The 19560-nt window shown below is 47.8% G+C and overlaps 1 protein-coding gene across 3 annotated transcripts in view; it reads right to left on the bottom strand.

Moving 5' to 3' along the window:
* LOC144932790 (protein tweety homolog 1-like) overlaps positions 1-7856 on the bottom strand; it is a 125269-nt gene extending 117413 nt beyond the window's left edge. For all 3 annotated transcript variants that reach the window (XM_078857243.1, XM_078857244.1, XM_078857245.1), the window contains exon 1: positions 7186-7856. In XM_078857243.1, the coding sequence (XP_078713369.1) occupies positions 7186-7311 (126 nt within the window). In that variant the 5' untranslated portion in view covers positions 7312-7856. The remainder of the gene's footprint in view (positions 1-7185) is intronic.
* Positions 7857-19560: the final 11704 nt, after the last annotated feature.

Here is a 19560-nt window from a genome sequence, read left to right as displayed (position 1 = left end):
TCCTATTTTTTGTTCCATCTACCAATGACTTACTGCCTCTCTCTACAAAATAAACATGCGCAGTGTTTAGGTGTGGGATCTTGAGATGCACTATGTAATACAACTTATACTCTATTGTATTACTGTGTTGACTTAAAGCTTTCGTAACTATAGGAATTCATATTATTTAGGTCCTTCGTTAAAGCCATGTAGATAGGTTCAAAGAACAAAAAACTACGACGTTTTGATCGCAACACAAGCGGTCGTCTTCCTGAAGTGTTTTAGTTTTTTGTTATTTTTTTTGAACCTATCTACGTGACTTTACCTAAAACTCCAAATAGTATGTATTACTGTGTATATATGTAGTGTACATATGTGTCTTGTCATGCCCTGCAAGACACCAGCTTGATAATCACCACACACTCTAAAGGCCAGATCTCTTGCAATTCTGTTGTCGAAGGGTGAACTTATTTCCAATATGCTATGGTCAATGTGCACAGAGGGCTATGGAATGCAACTTAGTGGGTAATCCAGAAATATTCCTGCCATTTGATGCATTTTTTCTTCATTTAAATGCTGAAGCCCGCTGCTTAAAAAGCCATAAACAGCGTGGCTTTAATTCATGTCGGCAGTGTTTCTGTAGCGTCATTCCAAACTGTTGGTATTATTACCGCCAGGTTAATAACAGCCCTAAATTAAGCAGAAATGAAGAGCCCTTAACCAGCAAATAGCGATGCTGCTTACACCTCAACAGCCTCACAGCATCGACACAACCAAGACAACCGATGCAGCATCGATACAACCAAGACAACCGATGCAGCAACGGCAGCCACGTTTCACAAGAGCTATGCGCACTTTCTTTTAAAAATGGAAGCCGATGGTGGTGCGATCGGTATGAACCAAGCCGAGACACATGTCAGCTATTTTTGTTCAGCGTGGTGTAAGAACCATCTCCAATGGTGGCGACGTGTCTGCCCATAATAATACAGAGGGAAAAAAGTATTTGATCCCCTGCTGATTTTGTACATTTGCCCACTGACAAAGAAATTATTAGTCTTTAATTTTTATGGTAGGTTTATTTGAACAGTGAGAGACAGAATAACAACAACAAAATCCAGAAAAACGCATGTCAAAAATCTTATACAGAAGTGACCGGGCCACAAATGATAGCTCAACGAAGTGGCTTGTCATTATGTGGAAATTTATAGCAGCCAAATACTCTAAACGTATGTTTCTAATTGTGAAGGGAAAAACCTGAGGACGCGGAGAAAAATCTACGCGACCATGGGGAGAAAATGCAAACTCCAAATATACAGGCATCAGGATTGGGATCGAACCCACGACCTCATGTGGTGCCCTTGTTGGCACGCGTGCCGTAGTATATCCATCACTTCACCCCTTATCCACTATCCATGGACATTAATCGTCTTATTTCCGAAACTCTTTTAACTTTGCTCAATTCAAGGGAAGTGTTAACTCTCACCTATTACTGCTGTTATATTAGTGTTTTGGGTTGGCCGCTTGATCTTTTGGGCATTTCCACAGCAAATATGTTTTGTTATTGTAATAAAATTAGTTACTCCTCTTGGCTGCATGATAATTCTAAGCTTGTGTTCATTGGTTGTCAATCCGATAGCAAATTGTAATGCAATCCATGTGTAAAACTACCAGATGTCCCGGTTCAGGAGAGCCATGGTAGTGTCGTGAAGCATTTGTGAACGTTGGGATTTTTGTCCCAGTCGAACATTGTGTTGGCTTCAGGCTCGACTCGGGATGCAGGCAAAGGGCGGAGCTCCCTGGGTAATGGGCGGGGCTACCTGAGTAATGGGCGGGGCTACCTGTGTAATGGGCGGGGCTGCATGGGGAGTGGGCGGGGCTGCATGGGGAGTGGGCAGGGCCTATGAGTAGTGGGTAAGGCCAACTTGTGAGCTCAGCACCCCCTCTCTGTGTGTGGATGGGAACAGTGGGTGAGTGGGCGTGGCTATGTCAAAGTAGGCGTGGCTATGGCAAAGTGGGCGGGGCTATGTCAAAGTGGACGTGGCTATGCCAAAGTGGGCGTGTCTATGTCAAAGTGGGCGTGGCTATGCCAAAGTGGGCGTGGCTATGTCGAAGTGGGCGTGGTTATGTCAAAGTGGGCGGGGCTGACAGAGGCAGGAGCCGCCAGATCACCCACCGCGTGTTCTGGTTGAGCCTTCCAGAGATTGGGTGGTAGCCTCATTCCATGTGGCCTCTCTACTAACTTTCAGTTGTCCGAAGCAATTGAGGTTCATCATGTGACCTCCTTTGCCAGTACCAAAATATGAGATTAGGTTTTCCCCTTTTTCTGGCAACAAAACAGGTGTTAAGATGTTAAAACACCAAAATGAAACCTTTTACAAGGAATCATGTTTGCATTAACCACAATACTTGTGGTCAGAATGCAAACAAAAACATACTCTGATAATATATGCATTGTCTTTTAAACTGATTGGTCCACACCAGAGTCAGCTTTCTTTTGAGCCTAGTCTCAAAACGGTGTTAGACCAGAGGACGCCAAAAGGCGTACAGCATTCTGACCACAAGTATTGTGGTTAATGCAGACATGATTCCTTGTAAAAGGTTTCAGTTTGGTGTTTTAACATCTTAACACCTGTTTTGTTGCCAGAAAAAAGGGGAAACCCTATTATCAATTGACGTTCCTCTTCTGTTTACATGTCTTGATGTGTGTACCTTGTGAGATCGTGTTTCCAATCCATGCCATGTGAAGCGGCATGCCTGGTAAAATGCTCCTTTTAGGTGAAACGGCATTTATAATGGCGATATAACATTTAATGCATTGTGTATATTAAATACACACGTGCACAAACAAAAACTGGAATGTTAGGAGAGCTCTGTAAGAGCCACATTCACTTTCTTAACAAAACAGTGGCAACACATTGCCGGAATGTTACCGCATTGTTGGTGTTGAAAATGTCAGCACATTTTGGGCTAAAAACTGGAGAAAAAATGAACATTTGCCAATAAGCACATCATAGCATAATGTATTGTATATCTTTATATTGTAATTCATGGACTGGCCAAAAATCATTCTGAAGTAATAAAAAACTACTTATTTATGAATTGCTATTTAATAATGCATGTGTCATTATCTCTTTTTGTATAAAGACGGTTCATACATTAAAAATTGTGGATTATCCCAATAGTGCGCTGTGACATTCTCCACTTGTAACGAATGAAGGGCTGTACTCTGCTCGATTTTATCGTCGTTTTTTGTAATTTAGAACATTTATGACCGACACGAGCCGTATAATGGCCCTTCTCAGATACAGTTTTCAAAGTGAACATATCCATGCAGATGCCCTCTGAGGAGCCTCATTCTCAGAACGGCGTGCATGGCAATGCCTTGGGGGCCCCTAGGTCGGTGCTCAACATTCACATCTCGCCCCACTCTCAATGCTAGATTATCACAGCGTGCTTCAGATGTCCCTCGTCACTCGCGCACAGCAGTGCCTTGCCGCTTGAAATAAACCTAATCATTTAAATCACGAACAAGCCCAACATTGAGCACCAAACTAAATTTCGCTACGATTGGTGCATTTCACTCCGTAATTTATCATTTGCTACTCCACTTTACACCGCATACATGACTGTCATCTAACGCTTCACCATGATGTCAATGCTGGCAGAGATAAGCCAACACTATAAGTGTGGTTGGTAATCTGTAATGGGGGTTAAGCTGTAAAAGGGCGTGACCAAATCAACCGCACAGCGCCGATCTCGTCTGACTTCGGAGGCTAAGCAAGGGTGAGCCTGGATAATGCTTGGATGGATGACCACCCTACTCAAACCGGATGTCATAGGGCAGCTTAGCTACGTGGAGGGTATCAGAGGGCGGTGCAGCAAAAGCCATTACTGTACTGTACTTCCATGCTACTACATCTATGCTCCTCGTGTTCACCATCCTGCACTGACCAGCATGCAGAGGCCCTCATCCAGCTGTGGATTTACAAACGGGCTGTACCAGTACACAAGTTTACATGAAGGAGCACTGCATGCATCATCACGCAGGATCTCGCTTTGGATGTTCCAAGTGCCATAGTTGCTGTTGCTGGTTATTTTGCATGAAAATCTTTCGGGCCTCTACTTAGCCACTGAGATTTAAACAAAACCAACACGTAGGTCACTTTACTCCTGTGCTACCCACTTATTGTACGAAGCGATGAAATGGAAGTACCAGTAATTATTGTGTACAAACCCTCGTAGCAATTTTTTTCTCAGTGGCAATAGGATAGCACATCACAGCTTGCGTTGCTAAAACTGGCAAGATAGCACTTTGTCAGAGGTAGAGGGATCAGGCAGACTAAATCTGTAACCCCAAGCCCTACCACGACCCTATAGCCCATGAAAGAGATACATAAATTCACATCCAATAGGGCTTGTCTAATGTGCAATGGCGTGAAATCTATGGAAGCTAGGAACTTGAGTAAATCAAATAAACGTAAAACATGAGTCTAAAGAAAACATGGTATTGTTCCAGTTAACCCGTTTGCACGATGAGCATGTGACCTACATGAATGTGCTCATACCATGTGTCGGTGCATAAAGATGCACAGGTAATGCACAATGCGAGATGGTCGCACAATGCGAGATGGTCGTGCAATTATAGACACGCAGCCCATAGCCAATTAAAAACTTAACGAATAAAAATCGTATAAAATTATGCAGATTTCCCAGAACCAGTCGTCACATGTTGAGACATCAACGCTTCACTTCTCATCAATGTTAACATAAAAGCCTAGTGACGTATAACTCCAAAATATAATTTAGCTAAAATAGTAGTCTTTTTGTGTGCACGCTCCTTTGAGTACACACGATCAATAGTATTCATAGTAGGCATATGGAGCATTAACAGCAGCTCAATGCTGCATGCAAAAGATTATTCATCAAGACTATTTTCAGAAAATGTTCCGCGCTTTCTCATTCTTTTTTAATCATAGATAATAAATTCATTCAGTAGATTCGTTTGTTTCGAGGCGGCGGGCCTTTCACTTCTACAAAATCCGGATGGTTACAAATACTAATTCAGCATCTTTGTTGCCGCGGATGAGAAAGGTTGACGGGTGTAATTGAGGCATTTTGCGGCGTGAATGTTCCATTCAGCGAGTGCTCTCCGGCAGGCTGCAGCTCTGGGTGGAGAGCGGTCGTGCTCAACTGCAAGCGCTGAAGGGAACACAACAGCCGTCGTTCGAGCCGTCCTTGGGCCTCCTACCCATCATCCCTCGTTTCATTTTCACCATGATGGCGTCCTTCGCAAAAAAAAGTTAAATATAAAAAGTCTAAGTGATCTATTTCGTAAATTGAACAAATTATTTCGTGATGATGGTCCTGTTGCTGCATTGGCAGTGGTGCAGAAGCACAATTACCAAAACAACTCAGCACACTTGTCAAGAACACTGCCAAACATATAGCCGGCGATGATTGAGGCAATGTCCTTTCTGGGGTATGTACTATGACGAAGAAGGGCCGTTGCCTGAAATGTCACCGATTTATTTATTTTTCTTTAAAGGAAGTGTTGTTGGTATGAGTGTGGTGAGTTTCTTTCTCAAATTAGCATCGAGACATTTTGACTTAGAACTTTCGTGACTGCAGGAATTCATATTCTTGGTTCTTTCGGTAAAGTCACGTAGATAGAAAATAAAAATAAAACATAATACAAATTAAATTAAAATTAATAAATTGAAAATAATAAAAGCAAAAAACCCACGACTTTTGATCGCAAGACAAGCAGTCTTCATCAGGCGGAGAGAAAAGAGGGGGCAAGCCTCCAAATGCAACTGCTTATGAGGGTTTCCAAAGTGAGTGGGCAGGGGACGAGAGCTGACTTTACCGAAAGAACCAAGATTATAGCATCGAGACCTTGCTGGGATCCTGTTCATAGCCCTGAGTCAGTCAGCGAAAATTCCATATTTCAAATGATGGAGGTGAGTCTCTCCAGGCAACAACCACTGTTGACTTCCACACAGTGGTCGTGATTTTACCGACCCGGAGGGATGATGGGCTGAGTCAACAACCCGTTCTGATTGCGAGCCGCTCGCTCTACCGCTGAGCCACGTGGCGTGTTAGAAGGGGCAATGGCACACGGGACATGTTCACCTCTGGAGTGTGCGCGTGCGTGGCACAGTAAGTGAACGTGCCTCCTCCACACGCGCCCCAGACAGCAGAATGTGTGTCCCTGAGCGGGCGAACGCTCACAGATATCACGGTCACCGTAGCAATGTGGTATCAGTGTACACAGCCGTAGCAGGGGCACCGTGAGAGCTGGAAGGACGCAATGTGTACCTGCTTTATAGGTACTCCAGTAGCAAGGCACAGACATTCGATGTAAGCTGATGAGCTCGAGTGGCTATGGAGCTGTTTGTGACAGGTGTCCAGCCCAAAGCTGGGGTCGGCAATGGCGGAAAATGAAATCTGCTGCTGGATTATCGCAGTGGCAGGTCTGGTTATCATAGCACCCGCATCTTCGTGCCACGCCAGGTACCGTGGTTACTGGGATAATAAGCTTGCATCAGGGCTGTTCGGTTGACAGGGCAAGCATTACTTCGTTACCGCACACCCATGATTATCCCATAACCATCGTACCAGGATTGCTCAATGGACAGGGTTACCAGAGTATTATGGTTACCAAGTTAACATGTAAGTGTAGTACCATGTGTAATACTGCTGACAGGGTAACAACGATAGCTGGGTTACTGCGGTCCGAGGGTAACCAGGTTCTGGTAAATCGATTACCATTCCACCAGCTTACCGTGGTACCAATAATTATATATTACCATGCAGCATGGTTTACACGTTACCATGGCTACTATTCTATCGGGCCATCGAGTTAACATTCTATGAGGGTTGCCAGGTTGCACTGTTAACCTGGTCACATCATTACCATAGTTACTCGGGTCATCGTGTTACCATAGTTACCGGGGTCACTGAGTTATACCACGGTTACCGGGGTCGTCACGCCACCACGGTGACCGGGGTCAGCGGTAGACCATGGTTACGAGAGCTCGTTGCGTTACCACGGTGACCGGGGTCAGCGGTAGACCATGGTTACGAGAGCTCGTTGCGTTACCACGGTGACCGGGGTCAGCGGTAGACCATGGTTACGAGAGCTCGTCGCGTTACCACGGTGACCGGGTCGCCATGGCGACGGGTGCTCCCGGCGGCGGGCCTCACCTGCAGGTAGGTCTCGGCCTGCGGCTGGAAGTCGCTGTGGAGCAGCTGGAAGCCGAAGCTCACGTGCGGGAAGCTGTGCAGCCACGACACCCACCACTGCGACGTGTAGTTCACCGCGAATGCCATGGCAACCGCCTGTCCGCAGACACACTCCGACTGCTGCTGCTGCGGCTGCTGCTCCCGTTCCTTCTTTAGCCGCCGCCGCTGCTGCTGCTTCTGTGACTGCTGCTGCTTCTGTGACTGCTGCTGCTTCTGTGACTGCTGCTGCAGCTGCTTCTGTTACTGCTGCTGCCCTTTCTTCTATAGCTTCTCTAAGAGCTGCTGCTGCTTCCGCTGCTCTTCCTGATGCTGCTGCTGTTTCTCTTTCTTCCTGTCCTGCTGCTATGAATGTTACTGTCTCTGTGTCCCGTGTTGTTGTTGCTGCTGCTGTTTGTGCTGCTGGTGGTGTTGGTGGTGTTTGTGTTGTTGCTGCTGCTGCTGGTGGTGTTGGTGGTGGTGTTTGTGTTGGTGTTGTTGTTGCTGCTGCTGCTGGTGGTGTTGTTGGTGGTGGTTCCCCCGCACGGCGCTCGGGCATCTCTCTGTCCCGGAGCCCGGAGCCCGCACCTCGGATAGAGCGACGCGCTCGGTGCTCCAGCCGGCAGTGTCTCTCCACCTCCACCGCCTCTCCACCCTCCCCCCTCCCTCTCTCCCCCCCTCCCTCTCTCCCCTCCCTCCACTCTCCACTCTCCCTCCCTCGCCTCTCGCTTCCCTCCTGCCTTCCTCTCGCTTCCCTCCCTCCTGCCTCCCTCTCCCCGCAACGCCACAGATCCACTTCCTCGATCCCTCGCTCGCTCCCACCTCTCTCCCCTCTCTTCCTCTCGCTCCCCGCCCCTCTCTCCCCTCTCTTCCTCTTCCCCTTTTTTACGATCAGAGGAAACACGAAGATGCTCGGTGTAGTCGGCACTTTGCTTCGTTCATCATTTCGTTTTTTTTCAATGCTTTGCTTTATGTGCCCCCTCCCCCTTTTTAAATGAAATATTTCACGAAAGATCTCCTCTCCGCCCGCCGACAACAGCCTGCCCTCTCCTCTTGTACCCCTCGCCCGTGTCTCCCACCAGCAGCAGTAGCAGCAGGAACAACAAAGCCCCTTCAGGACCTCAGAATGCAATTGGAAGTGCCCCAGGTGTTCGCGAGCCCAACTAACCTGTACGGGATCTCGCGTGGACGATTTGTTTATCTTGTTCTGCCCATCATCATTAATGCATCGATTAGTGATTTCCTATTCACCTCAAACGTTGCGTAATACACGACTTTCGCTCACTTCTTTCTCAATACAAATCTCCCCCCACCACGAGACTCCGAAAATCAGTATGACTGTAAACTGCTATCCACCACGTGAGATATATCGCATGTTTATTGATTTGGGGTGTAAGGGTCCTATTTTAAATGTTTGAAATTTCAGTAGCGTCCCCTTTGGAAGTTTCTAGATGATTGACAGCAGTTTCTGCACACTCACTTCCATTCTTTCCCCAAAAGTTGTAGGTTTTGTTATATTTTAAAATGCATCGTTACTGGTCCACGGGCAGATGGAACTCACGTCAATGTCCTCACGGTCAGATACAGTACATCACCGTCTCCACTGAACTAAATTGAGCAGCTAATGTTCTCACTCTATTCTACACACAGTCTACCGACTTCTGTTGGTGTTTGATGCTGGGAATTACTCGGGCAAATATCCGCAGCTTGTGGATATCACGTGATGTTACGGATACGCTCCGTTCAAGTGTCCCCCTGTTTGCAAAAGTGTTGCCTCGGTGGTTTCTTAGCGAAACTACAAACGAAGCCAGCTACTCGTGAAATGAGTTCACGCTGGGTGGATCGTTGCACGGCAGGGCCGTGACATGTGGCGGTGGCGACTTGGGGAGGCCTTCATCCAGCAAGCAGTGGATTGACCATGACCGATGATGACGTTCCCAAAAACTCCTTTCCGGTCGAACCCACGGGTCTTTGTTGAGGCAAAGGCGCCACCTGGCGTCAAAATAACCGATGTGCCAGCGTGTGCTGCAGATCGGGCTCTTCGTAATGACACAAGGGAGGTTATTTTTGGGGCGTTCGAATACAAAATAATAAAAGCTCAACACATTCGTCATTACCACTGGCCTTGTGGAACACCACATGGTTTCTGGACTAAAACAATACATCTGCACAGTATTCATATGTCGAGAGACATGATGGAGTTCTGCTTTATGATATTTGCACATGGAAAAGGCAGGCCTGTAATGCTACAACACCACGAGTCCCTTCTTACTCACCATGCACATGCCTTTCTAAACGTGGCTTGCTCTCATGAGGAAACAGGCGTCAACTGCCGCACGGCATGCCAAGCACGTTTCGAACTTGTTCATCATTCCCCGGTGCGGTTACATAGTGGCTCCAGTTGGGGGCGGTAGCACCGTATTAACGACGCATTCCACATTCGTCATTGTGTTGTTGCTCTGCGAGATCGATGATCGATGTTCGGTCGCCGCGTTGATGGCATTCGTCGTAATATCTCACTGAACAGAGTGAGCCGCGTGAAGGCTGCCATCTTCCACTCCATTAACAATGGCCTTGAAGAGAAAAAAGAAATATAATTATCGATGTTTCGGGCAATAAACATTTTTTAATGGCACGTAACAGTATATACTATGAAGAAGGACCATTGCTCGAAACGTTGCCCATAATGTATTTCTCGTTTGAAGGCCACAGTGTAATTGACCAATGTGTTAATTTTATTTACTGTAGAGCGATAACAAGGTAACAAAAGAATCGTGATGTTGTGTATTATACAGCGTTGCATTTGCCTCAACATTTGGCAGTCAACCAGCATTTAGCAATCAAGCAAGCACTCACTTCTAAGCTCGATTTGGAATAAAAAAGGCTCTGCTAGATGTAAAAAAAATCAGCTAGCTTTCCAACTCATCTCATTAAAGAATACACTGCAAAATCCCTTGTTTGGACTCAGCTCTTTCATATTTGTGGACAATTAATACAATTTTACTTTATTCGAGTTAGGGTTTCAAGACCTGTACAGTACAGTGTATATATATTCATACCTGTGCCGTGATGCAAGCTCGCAAAGTATTCTCTTACAAAACATCGTTATTTTAATCGCCCTGCTACCGACATCAACCAAGTCAGCTCTCACGAGGCCTGCTCTGAATCATTTGTCCAGATTTCTCTCTGCCGCTCACATCGATCCAACAGCGACCGTTCAAATTGCCTTTGTATTATGGGAGTGTGCTAAGTGGCCCTTAATTATACTACAGCGTGTGTGGTGTGAACTGCTATACGTACTGTGTATTGCTGAGGTAGAAGTACACTTTGTAATTTTAAACATAAACGTCTCTTCATGCGGTTGTTCTGTAATTGCCAAACCAAGGGATTAGAGAAGCAATATAATAGATCCCAGACTGTGGATTAAGCGCTGAGGAATGCAGAGAATTGCCTGCCCCCGTGTTCTGCCAAACAAGTTTACAATGCACCACTCATCATCCTGTTTAGGCAAACTACGGGGCAGTTTACAGGGCAAATTACCTTTATTATCCACTTCAGATGAAGCCATTGGCCATCCACTCGACCTCTCTTTACTATTATCATTCACTAAAGGGAATGGCCAGTCTGCAGCTGAGCCCTGTACCAAAATACGTATGAAGTACATTATGGAATACAACATCATTATTATACAGTAATAATATAAAGCCCTGCCTCAATACACTGCTGGATGAAGACCTCCCCACACTGTCAGTAAAGCGGGTTTTGGGCCATACGTCACCATCGTAGTGTGTGTGGGACGATGAAGGGGTTGTCCAGGATTGGTTCAGACAGCACTCACCGCTGATGTTCGCCGTGGCCGGGAATCGAATTCAGGTCGCTAGGGTTATTGGCAGTGCACTAACCACTACACCACCGCTCCCTGCCAAGAAGCGTACAGGTCTCTGTGTGTCTGTGTCGACTATGCAAGGGAGTAGCTTCTGAGTCTGGTACAGGCGGCAGACGGCGTTGAGGAGGTGCAGTGGTGGCATCAGCGGCTAGAGTCCTTGAGACATGTGATCTTGGGACATGTGATCTTGAGACATGTGATCTTGGGACATGTGATCTTGAGACATGTGATCTTGAGACGTGATCTTGGGACATGTGATCTTGAGATATGTGATTTTGGGACGCGTGATCTTGAATGTAAACTGATTGAAACGGAGGCTTCAGTGGCAAAACAATGTTCCCACAAATATAGTGACCGTAGTTGCAACATTACAGTACGGTGTATATATATATAATTTGCATACACGTAGACGACACACATGTGAGTCACTGTTGCGAATAGGGATGGCATATTCCAATGTCTAAAAATAATACCGAGAAGGACCGGGGTGTTGTTTCGTGGGGCCACATGGGAGCGGATCATTGGCACGTCTGGGGACCGTGAAGGCAGATGGATGCTCGCGAGCAAGAAGCCTGCATTCTCTCTCTCTCTTTCGCATGTCAGTAAGTGGCGGTGTCGTCACAACGATGCTTGTGCCAGGCTATGTGCACCTTGAGGCCACGTGAAGTGTCGAACGCCTGCTGGTAGGAGGTCACGGGGCAGACCCAGGTACCACGGGTCGACTGACTGAGATGACTGGCTGATGCACCTCCTGTGCCTCCTACTGTCTTCACTTGCTGTGCTTTAGCCACCCGGCGCTCCGCTCGTTGTTGTAAGCGTCGCTCCTCCGCCCTCTGTTGTTGTTGGAGTGCGACTGCCTCCAACTGCACAGTATCAGCGTCCTTCACGAGCCTCCTCCACAGAGGCCGATCTTGACACTGCTGGTTTCAGTCATCAGCAAGTCCACTCAGCTCCACATCCGACTGTACCACATCACTCCATCTCTTCTCTAACCCGTGCGCGCCCGTTTAGCCCTCTATATTCGGTCGAACGAAAGCTGTTTAGGTAGGCATGCGGTGACTGGGCATGCGGGCTACATGACCCAGCCAAAGCAGCCTTTCCTGCCGAAGGAGCTCACCGATGGGACTTTGTCCAGATCTTTCAAGAATTTGTGAGCTCTTCACACAATCCAGCCTGGTTAAACCCAGGATGGATCGTAGGCAGGCCAGCCTAGATGTTTCCAACCGGCGAAGATGATCCATTAGGGGGGGTCCACGTTTCGCAAGCGTAGAAAAGGGAGGGAATGACCGTGGCCGAGAAGACCCAAAGCTTCGTGCGGAGCAACAGACCAGGTAGCTTCCACACAGCGTTACGCAACTGATGAAAAGATAATGCCGCTCAACAGATTCGGAGTGAGACATCTGCTGTCAAACCGGAGCTGGTCATGAGCACACTGCCCAGGTATGGGAAACACTCCACTCTCTCCACAAATGCCCCATCACCAATTGGGAGTTGTGGGGGTGGAGTACCCGATGGTACAAAATACCCAGACAAGTGCTTAGTTTTGGTGGAGCTGATGGTAAGGCCCCACCTCTTAGTGGCACACTCCAGGTTCAGCAGCAGCGCCTCTAACTCCTCCTCTGAGTGAGCGGCAATTACCAGATCATCGGCATACATAACGTGGTTGACCAATAGGGTGACATGCCTTGACCGCACCTGGGCATCGATCAGCCTCCCACTGTATCTATACCAGATGTAAATTCCTCCGGTACAGCCATCAAAGACTTCACGAACTACGTGGTCGAAAAATATGTGAAATAATGTGGGAGCCAGAGGACATCCCTGTCGCACCCCAAGGTGAACAGGGAATGGCTCCGACTCCCGGCCACGTAGTTTTACCCGGGCCCACTCACCATCATAAAGGTCCTTAATGATCGTGAGCAGAGGGTCAGGGACTCCGAAAGCACAATGAATACTCCAGAGCCCAGGTCTACTGATGGTATCATAGGCCTTGACCAGGTCAATAAAGCAGAGATGTAGGTCTTGTTGGAATTCCCTATACCTCTGCTGTAGCAGACGGACAGAAAATATGGCATCTGTGCAAGACCACCCTTTCCTGAAACCTCATTGGGGCTCTGCAAGCCTCTCCTCAGCGTGCCTGGCAAGGGGATGTTGAATAATCCTCGCCAGGACCTGTCCCGGCACACTGAGGAGTGAGATGCCCCTGTAGGTGTTCCAGTCTGTGCGGTCCCCCTTCTTAAAGAGGGGGACCACCAGGGCATCCTTCCAATCCTGCGGAACCCGTCCAGTGGTCCAGACTTGTAATGATATCATGTAGGGCAGTCTGTGCACAGACGCTACCCTCCCTCAGCATTTCGCTTGCGAGATCATCTCTGCCTGGTGCCTTTCCTGGTCTCAGACTCTGGATCGCCTTTAGTACTTCCTCAACAGATGGCACCTCAGCCAGCCACTCACAGGGGGTGACTTCTTCCAATATTTGAGACACCGCAGCCTCAGCAGGATCATCCACGATGTTTTCCATGCCGAGGGATTTCCCCTCCCCAAGGACTTCACAGAAATGCTCAGCAAATCTGCAAACCTCTTCCTGGGGGTCGGAGATTGGATCACCGTTTTTTCCCCTAATGATGGTAATAGGTGTGGCGCTGCAGGTTACTCTTTTGATGGAGTTAAATAGTGATTTGTGATCGCGGGCCATTGAGGGAGACTCCATCTCCTCAGCAACCCGTGACCACCACCCATCCTTACAGTGCCTCACGGCTCTCCAAACCTCCGAGCGAAGGCTGCGGTAAGCCTCCTCATTCCTGTAGAAGATGAGAGTGGGCCTGTCGCTTTTTCTCAGCCAGCTTGAACATCTCCTCTGTCAGCCAGGGTCTCTGGGGAGGTCTGGACCGTGTACCCAAAGCAGCCATTGCAGCTGCATGAGCCACAATCCTAAACCTCGCCCATTTCCCCTCGACATATGGAGGAGCGGGGGATGATGCCAACCCCAGCCGCAAGCGATGATTAAATTATCGCTTGCAATTTTCATCAGTTCGCTGAGACCAGGCCACCTTGGGTTTGAGACCAGGCCACCTTGGGTTTGAATGGGGTCCTGGGTGTATACCCACCACCGGAGTGGAAGAATGGCAGGCGCATCTTACAGATGACAAGTCGATGGTTAGTGGGCAGATCAGCTCCACGGTAGATCCTGGTGTCAAGGACATGGGCCCGCATCCGCTGTTCTGGCACTACGTAGTCCAGCAGATGTTCTTGCTTGGACCCGGCATGCATCCATGATGTTGTGTGGATGCGCCAATGCCGGAACAGCGTGTTGGTAATTACAAGCCCATGGGCTGCACAAAAATCTAGCAGCCTCCTACCGTTGTTATTGAGCTGATCTAGCCCATGCCTTCTAAACACTCCAGACCAGGTGCCAGCATCATGACCAACTCGGGCATTGAAGTCACCCAACAGGATGACTCTATCCCAAGAGACCACTTTAGCTAGCACCTGTGACAGGTCATAGAAGCCATCGGCCTTGCCTGCATCCCTCCACGTATGTTCGTCTTCGGTGGGGGCATAAGTAACCACGACCACCACTCCTCGCCTCCGATTGATGGGAAGGCGAGTCCAAAGTAGTCTGGGGCTTACCGCTTCCCACACCTCACTGCCACGCTCCCACGCCCCCTTCATTATTTTGTTCAGAAGAAGAGCCACTCCCAGTTGTTTGGTAGCCTCCCGCCCCGAGTAGAGGACTGTCCACCCCTCATGGTGACAGGAGCCAGAGCCGGCCCACCGGACCTCCTGAATACCACAGAGATACAGGCGGTACCGGTCCAGCTCCCGACAGAGGAGTGGCAGCCTCTCCTCCGCAGTGAGCGTTCGAACATTCCATGTGGCCACCCTCAGTGGTTTTTTATTGTTTCTGGAGGAGCCCCGAGGGTAAATATTCAATCTCCTGGCTCCACCAAATGGGATTTGGCCAGGAGACGTCATAGACGCATGTCCCCCCGGGGCCTCCGTCAGACGATTATTTAATTAGATGATTTATTTGTACGTGGTTTTGTGGTAATTAATTGAAGGTGGAGTTACCAGCCCATCGCACCCGTCCAGAGCCCCCATTTGGCCGCTGTGGTGGTTACAACCGCCATGAGGGGAATGGTCAATCTAAATTGGCCCTCCCCCCATGGCACTGCCCACCACAGCGTTGCCGTCCGGCACCACGAGGAGGTAGGGGGTTGTTTTTGCCGGACTTTTGAAACACACACACACACACGCAACACGTATACTAATGTAGTGCACAAATGAACCGTTGCTGCTTTGTTTAGTCACTGCACACTACCACGGTGTCCCTGCACAAGCCGCACGCAGACGTTCACAATGTCGGTGTCGGGTTTAGCCAATGTCACTCCACCACTTAGAAGCACCGTTTGTCCAAGGCCACCGTCGTATTGGTGTTGTGCACAGGCACACATTCACATTTATAGCCTCGGGGAGGAGGGAGATTCACATTCCGCACTTTAAATGTGAAAATGTGTTCCAGACGCTGGGCATTCCATCAAAACTGGAAATACGAAAGTTTGACTTTCATTCTACTGCCGATTTGTATAAGTTTGTAGGGAAAAAAGTACCTGGCCTATTTGACGATGGGGTTAATTTTTATTTGCATGCACAACGAGAATACAGTATTACTTGATGCTGCTGCTTGGGAAGTAGTGCCCAAGTACAATTAACAAAAACACTCAACATAGCACACGTGCTATGAAGAAGGGCCATCCCAAAACGTCGCCGATTTTTTTTCCTTTAAGGCAATGTTGTTTCCGAGTGTGTTGTCTTATTTGAAGGAAAATAGGAAGGTTGAACACTTTCGTGAGTGCTGCAGTATGTGGGTCTACTGCATGTGTGATTCATGACCACTGGTCATGGTCTTATTATGCTTTTGTAAAAAAGCAAAACCTCAGTTAAATGTTGAATGTGCCTGTACCCTTTATAATAGATTAATATCCATCTTTATCATGAAATTAATAATCCACTTCATAATTGTTCATTTACTGCAGCATTTGGTTGGACCATGAGAGCCAATGCAGTGTTGGGTGATCATCAGATGAAGCACTGGCAGGTATAGACTCTGTTCTCCCTTGGCTTTGAAGTGAACCTGAGCAACCCTGTGACATCATGGACACGTGAGGATCATCAGATTATCAGTGGAGTGCATTGATGAAATCCAGCAGTGGACGGACAGTAAAAGAGCTGTCCATTGTAGTACCCTTGCTATCATTCGATTGCCAGAGTTGGAAAACAAGACGGTTTCCCAGTTCATAAATCTGTCACAACAATGATGAAGCATGTGGATGATGTCATTCTCCAAAACAACCAAAGATGTAAACAAAAAGAATGGTTCTGGAGTTATTTCCAGCACATACTGTTATTTAATTGTATCCTCAAACATGTACGTGACATACATACACAACGTGACCTATTTTCCACCGAGGGTGTGCGCTTCTGTCGAGGCGGGCACCTTATTAGTTGACGTGCGCTGCTCTGAAGCGAGTTTCACAGGACCCTCTGATGGTCGTGTTGGTGGGTGGGTGGTGTTGGGAGATTGCTCATCATAATTACGCTCGTGCCGTCTGTCCAAACACACACCGCTTTGCGGTCCACAGAAAATCAGCTTTGGCTGTTCCTGTCGGGTGCAGAGAGGAGGATGCTTGCAAGGGAAACAACAATTTTGGGATTAAAAACGATTTCTCCACAATGCACCGCTTAGCCCACCTAATCATCATCATCATCACTACGTACAGAAAACGGACTAAATGTAACCAAGGTCTAAATATTGAATGACCTCTCCAGTAGACTGTTTTTTTTTAACACAGTCCCTGAGCACCGACCCCGAGGCCCAAAAGGTCAAGCAGCCAGCAACAAACAGCACTCATATCACAGTTGTAACAGATGGGAGGTAAGGCTTGTATGCATTATTACAGCTACAGGTGTAAAAACAATTACATATCATAACATTATTACAAACTTGACGTAAAAAATGTTTTAATTAAAGATGCAAGCATATTCTTTGAGACTTTCGGTTAAGTCACGTAGATAGGTTGAAAGAAAATAACAAACACAAAACTATCTACGTGACTTGACCGAAAGTCTCAAAGAATATGAATTCCTGCAGTCACGAAAGCTTTAAGTCAAGAGATGCAAGCATATTTTATACTATGAACTTAAATGAATTCTGAGAACATTATAGGTCCCTGCTCATTTCGAGTTATGTGGTGTTCATCTTAATTCAGTGATGGTCCTCAACCAGTGATTCCAACTCCACATTCCGACAGCAGAGGCCTCCACTGACGGCTTTCCGTAAATTGGAACTGATTTTAATGACCTGAGGGTGGTGATGGGCCACTTTATTCCTCGACTGAAAGACCTCACGAACGTAATTCACAAGGACAATCGATGCAGTACGCCATGTCTACACACTGTACAGTGAACATGTACATGTAGTGACAGCCAAAGTCACGTCTCTATTTTTTAAATTCATGTCAAGTAAAGTAAGATAGAGGAAAGTGACATTCATTTTAAAACAAGTAAACGCAATGGTGTGTACACATGTATTGTGTAATGTTGTCCGACGCGTGTTTGTCTTCGGAAGTGATTGGTGAGCGGTTCGGAAGCTGTCAAGGTACAGCGACGTGGTTGCGTAAAGTGTAAATTATGTCGTTCTTTGTTGTCCTGGTTTGTCTCAAAAAATGTTGCGCAACCCTTGACCCAGCATGGCCGGTTTCCTAAACAGCAAGTCCCCAAGTATCAACACAACAACGTGATACTCACGTTGAGTTCACTTGTGAGTTCACGGTGGATCTCCTTCGTGGCTTCCACGTGCCTCGCCATCGTCCATCGTACTGTCGTGTGGATGATGTCTCTAACCTGTGTATGTCCTCTTACAATCTCCGCTTCTATGCACACTTTTTCAGTTGTTGTTGTGTTGTCGTAAACGACCACCCTCCCGAGGCACCTCACGGCAGGTAGTCCAACACCGATCGGCATAACAACAAAAACTACAATCTTTCGTGAAGTTCACCACCAACTGCTCTGTGAACCGAGCTCGGATCCGTATCATGACACGGGTCGTGTCACCTTCACCAAGGACACTCCGTGGCACGCAATGGATTGCAAGAAGCGAGTAAATGTTTGTGAACTGGAGCTCAGCGTGCCGTGGATCCTGACTCACACCCCCCCCACCGACTCGTGTTTAGGTGGCACTTCCTGTGGATGGGTAACACGGCAGTAACAAAGGGCACGGCTCTCGCTGATGCGATGCGATGCTGCAATCACTGGGGCGCATTCGACGATGTGCAAATCCGCATACGTTTTGTGGTCGGGCGGTAAATTACCGATTCCACCTCCACATATTTCCGTGCTCTCATCACTCATAGCATGACTTCACTGCGTGGTGGAAGTTCGCCGTCGCACCACATCCGACCAGGTCTCTGGAGGTATTTCACAATTTGAAAATTATATAATCGCCCCAATGTGACCGCGGCGCAACGCAACAGTGGAACAAATCGTGAGTCTGTGGATATCCGAGCGAGTACATGGGTCCCTGTGTGAACTCGCCCACTGGCAGTCTATGCATATCTGAGTCGATGGATCTGCACTAGTCTGCATGAGCCTATGGGTCTCTGTGCAAGTCTCTGAGTCTATGGGTCTCTGAGCGTGTCTATTCATGGGTCTGAGTGAACATATGACCACTGCGAGTCGATGCGAGCCTGTGGGTCTCTGTCTGAGCCTGTCCAATGCCAGCGATCTCCGAGGGCACGAGTGGGGTTCACGCAGCAGCGTGAGACCACAACCCCAGACATCGACCTGCAGCTGCGACTCCCATTCAGGGCCACGCGAGAGAAGAAAGGCGTCGCGGCACCGTGCCGCACTGCGGCTATGCCATCGTCGCTACGTGTGTGTGTATATACGGCTGTGCTGAGCACCCGAATAGCCTCTTCGCCATCGGTAACACAACCGTGTGTAGGTTTGTAAAGCTTTCCAGCAAACCTTTGCAAAATCCTGATCACCTCTTAGCAACCGGTGGTCAATAACACTAAACAAACATTGCCCCGGTCGTGCCAAACCGCCTCGCTAAATCGCAGCGTTTTAATCTTTCACAGAAGTGGGTACACATTCTCCACAATGACTCATTGTTTACGCAGGTAAAGCGCACGCATAGACTATGATGTCAGGTCGGGATTTTGCACCTGTGTAGAGAAGCTGTTGTCTGCATTTCAAAGAGACACACGTTCAACTTGACACGCCTACTTGTGGCTGTCATGGACTAGCTCGTCGCTTCTCTCCAGCGGTTCCGGATTCGTAATTAGTACCGAGAGCATTGTTTCGATTATTTTGCTTCATCGAGATGAGACACTGATACTATGGCAAGTAGAGTTAGATTCCCGGCCTCGGCTGGAATCAGTGGCGAGCGATACCTGAACTGATCATGGGCACAT

The sequence above is a fragment of the Lampetra fluviatilis genome, chromosome 5 (assembly GCF_964198595.1).
Source record: "Lampetra fluviatilis chromosome 5, kcLamFluv1.1, whole genome shotgun sequence".
In the NCBI taxonomy this organism is placed as follows: Eukaryota; Metazoa; Chordata; class Hyperoartia; order Petromyzontiformes; family Petromyzontidae; genus Lampetra; species Lampetra fluviatilis.
The sequence above is the reverse complement of the archived record's forward strand: the minus strand, read 5'-3'. Positions and strand labels throughout refer to the sequence as shown.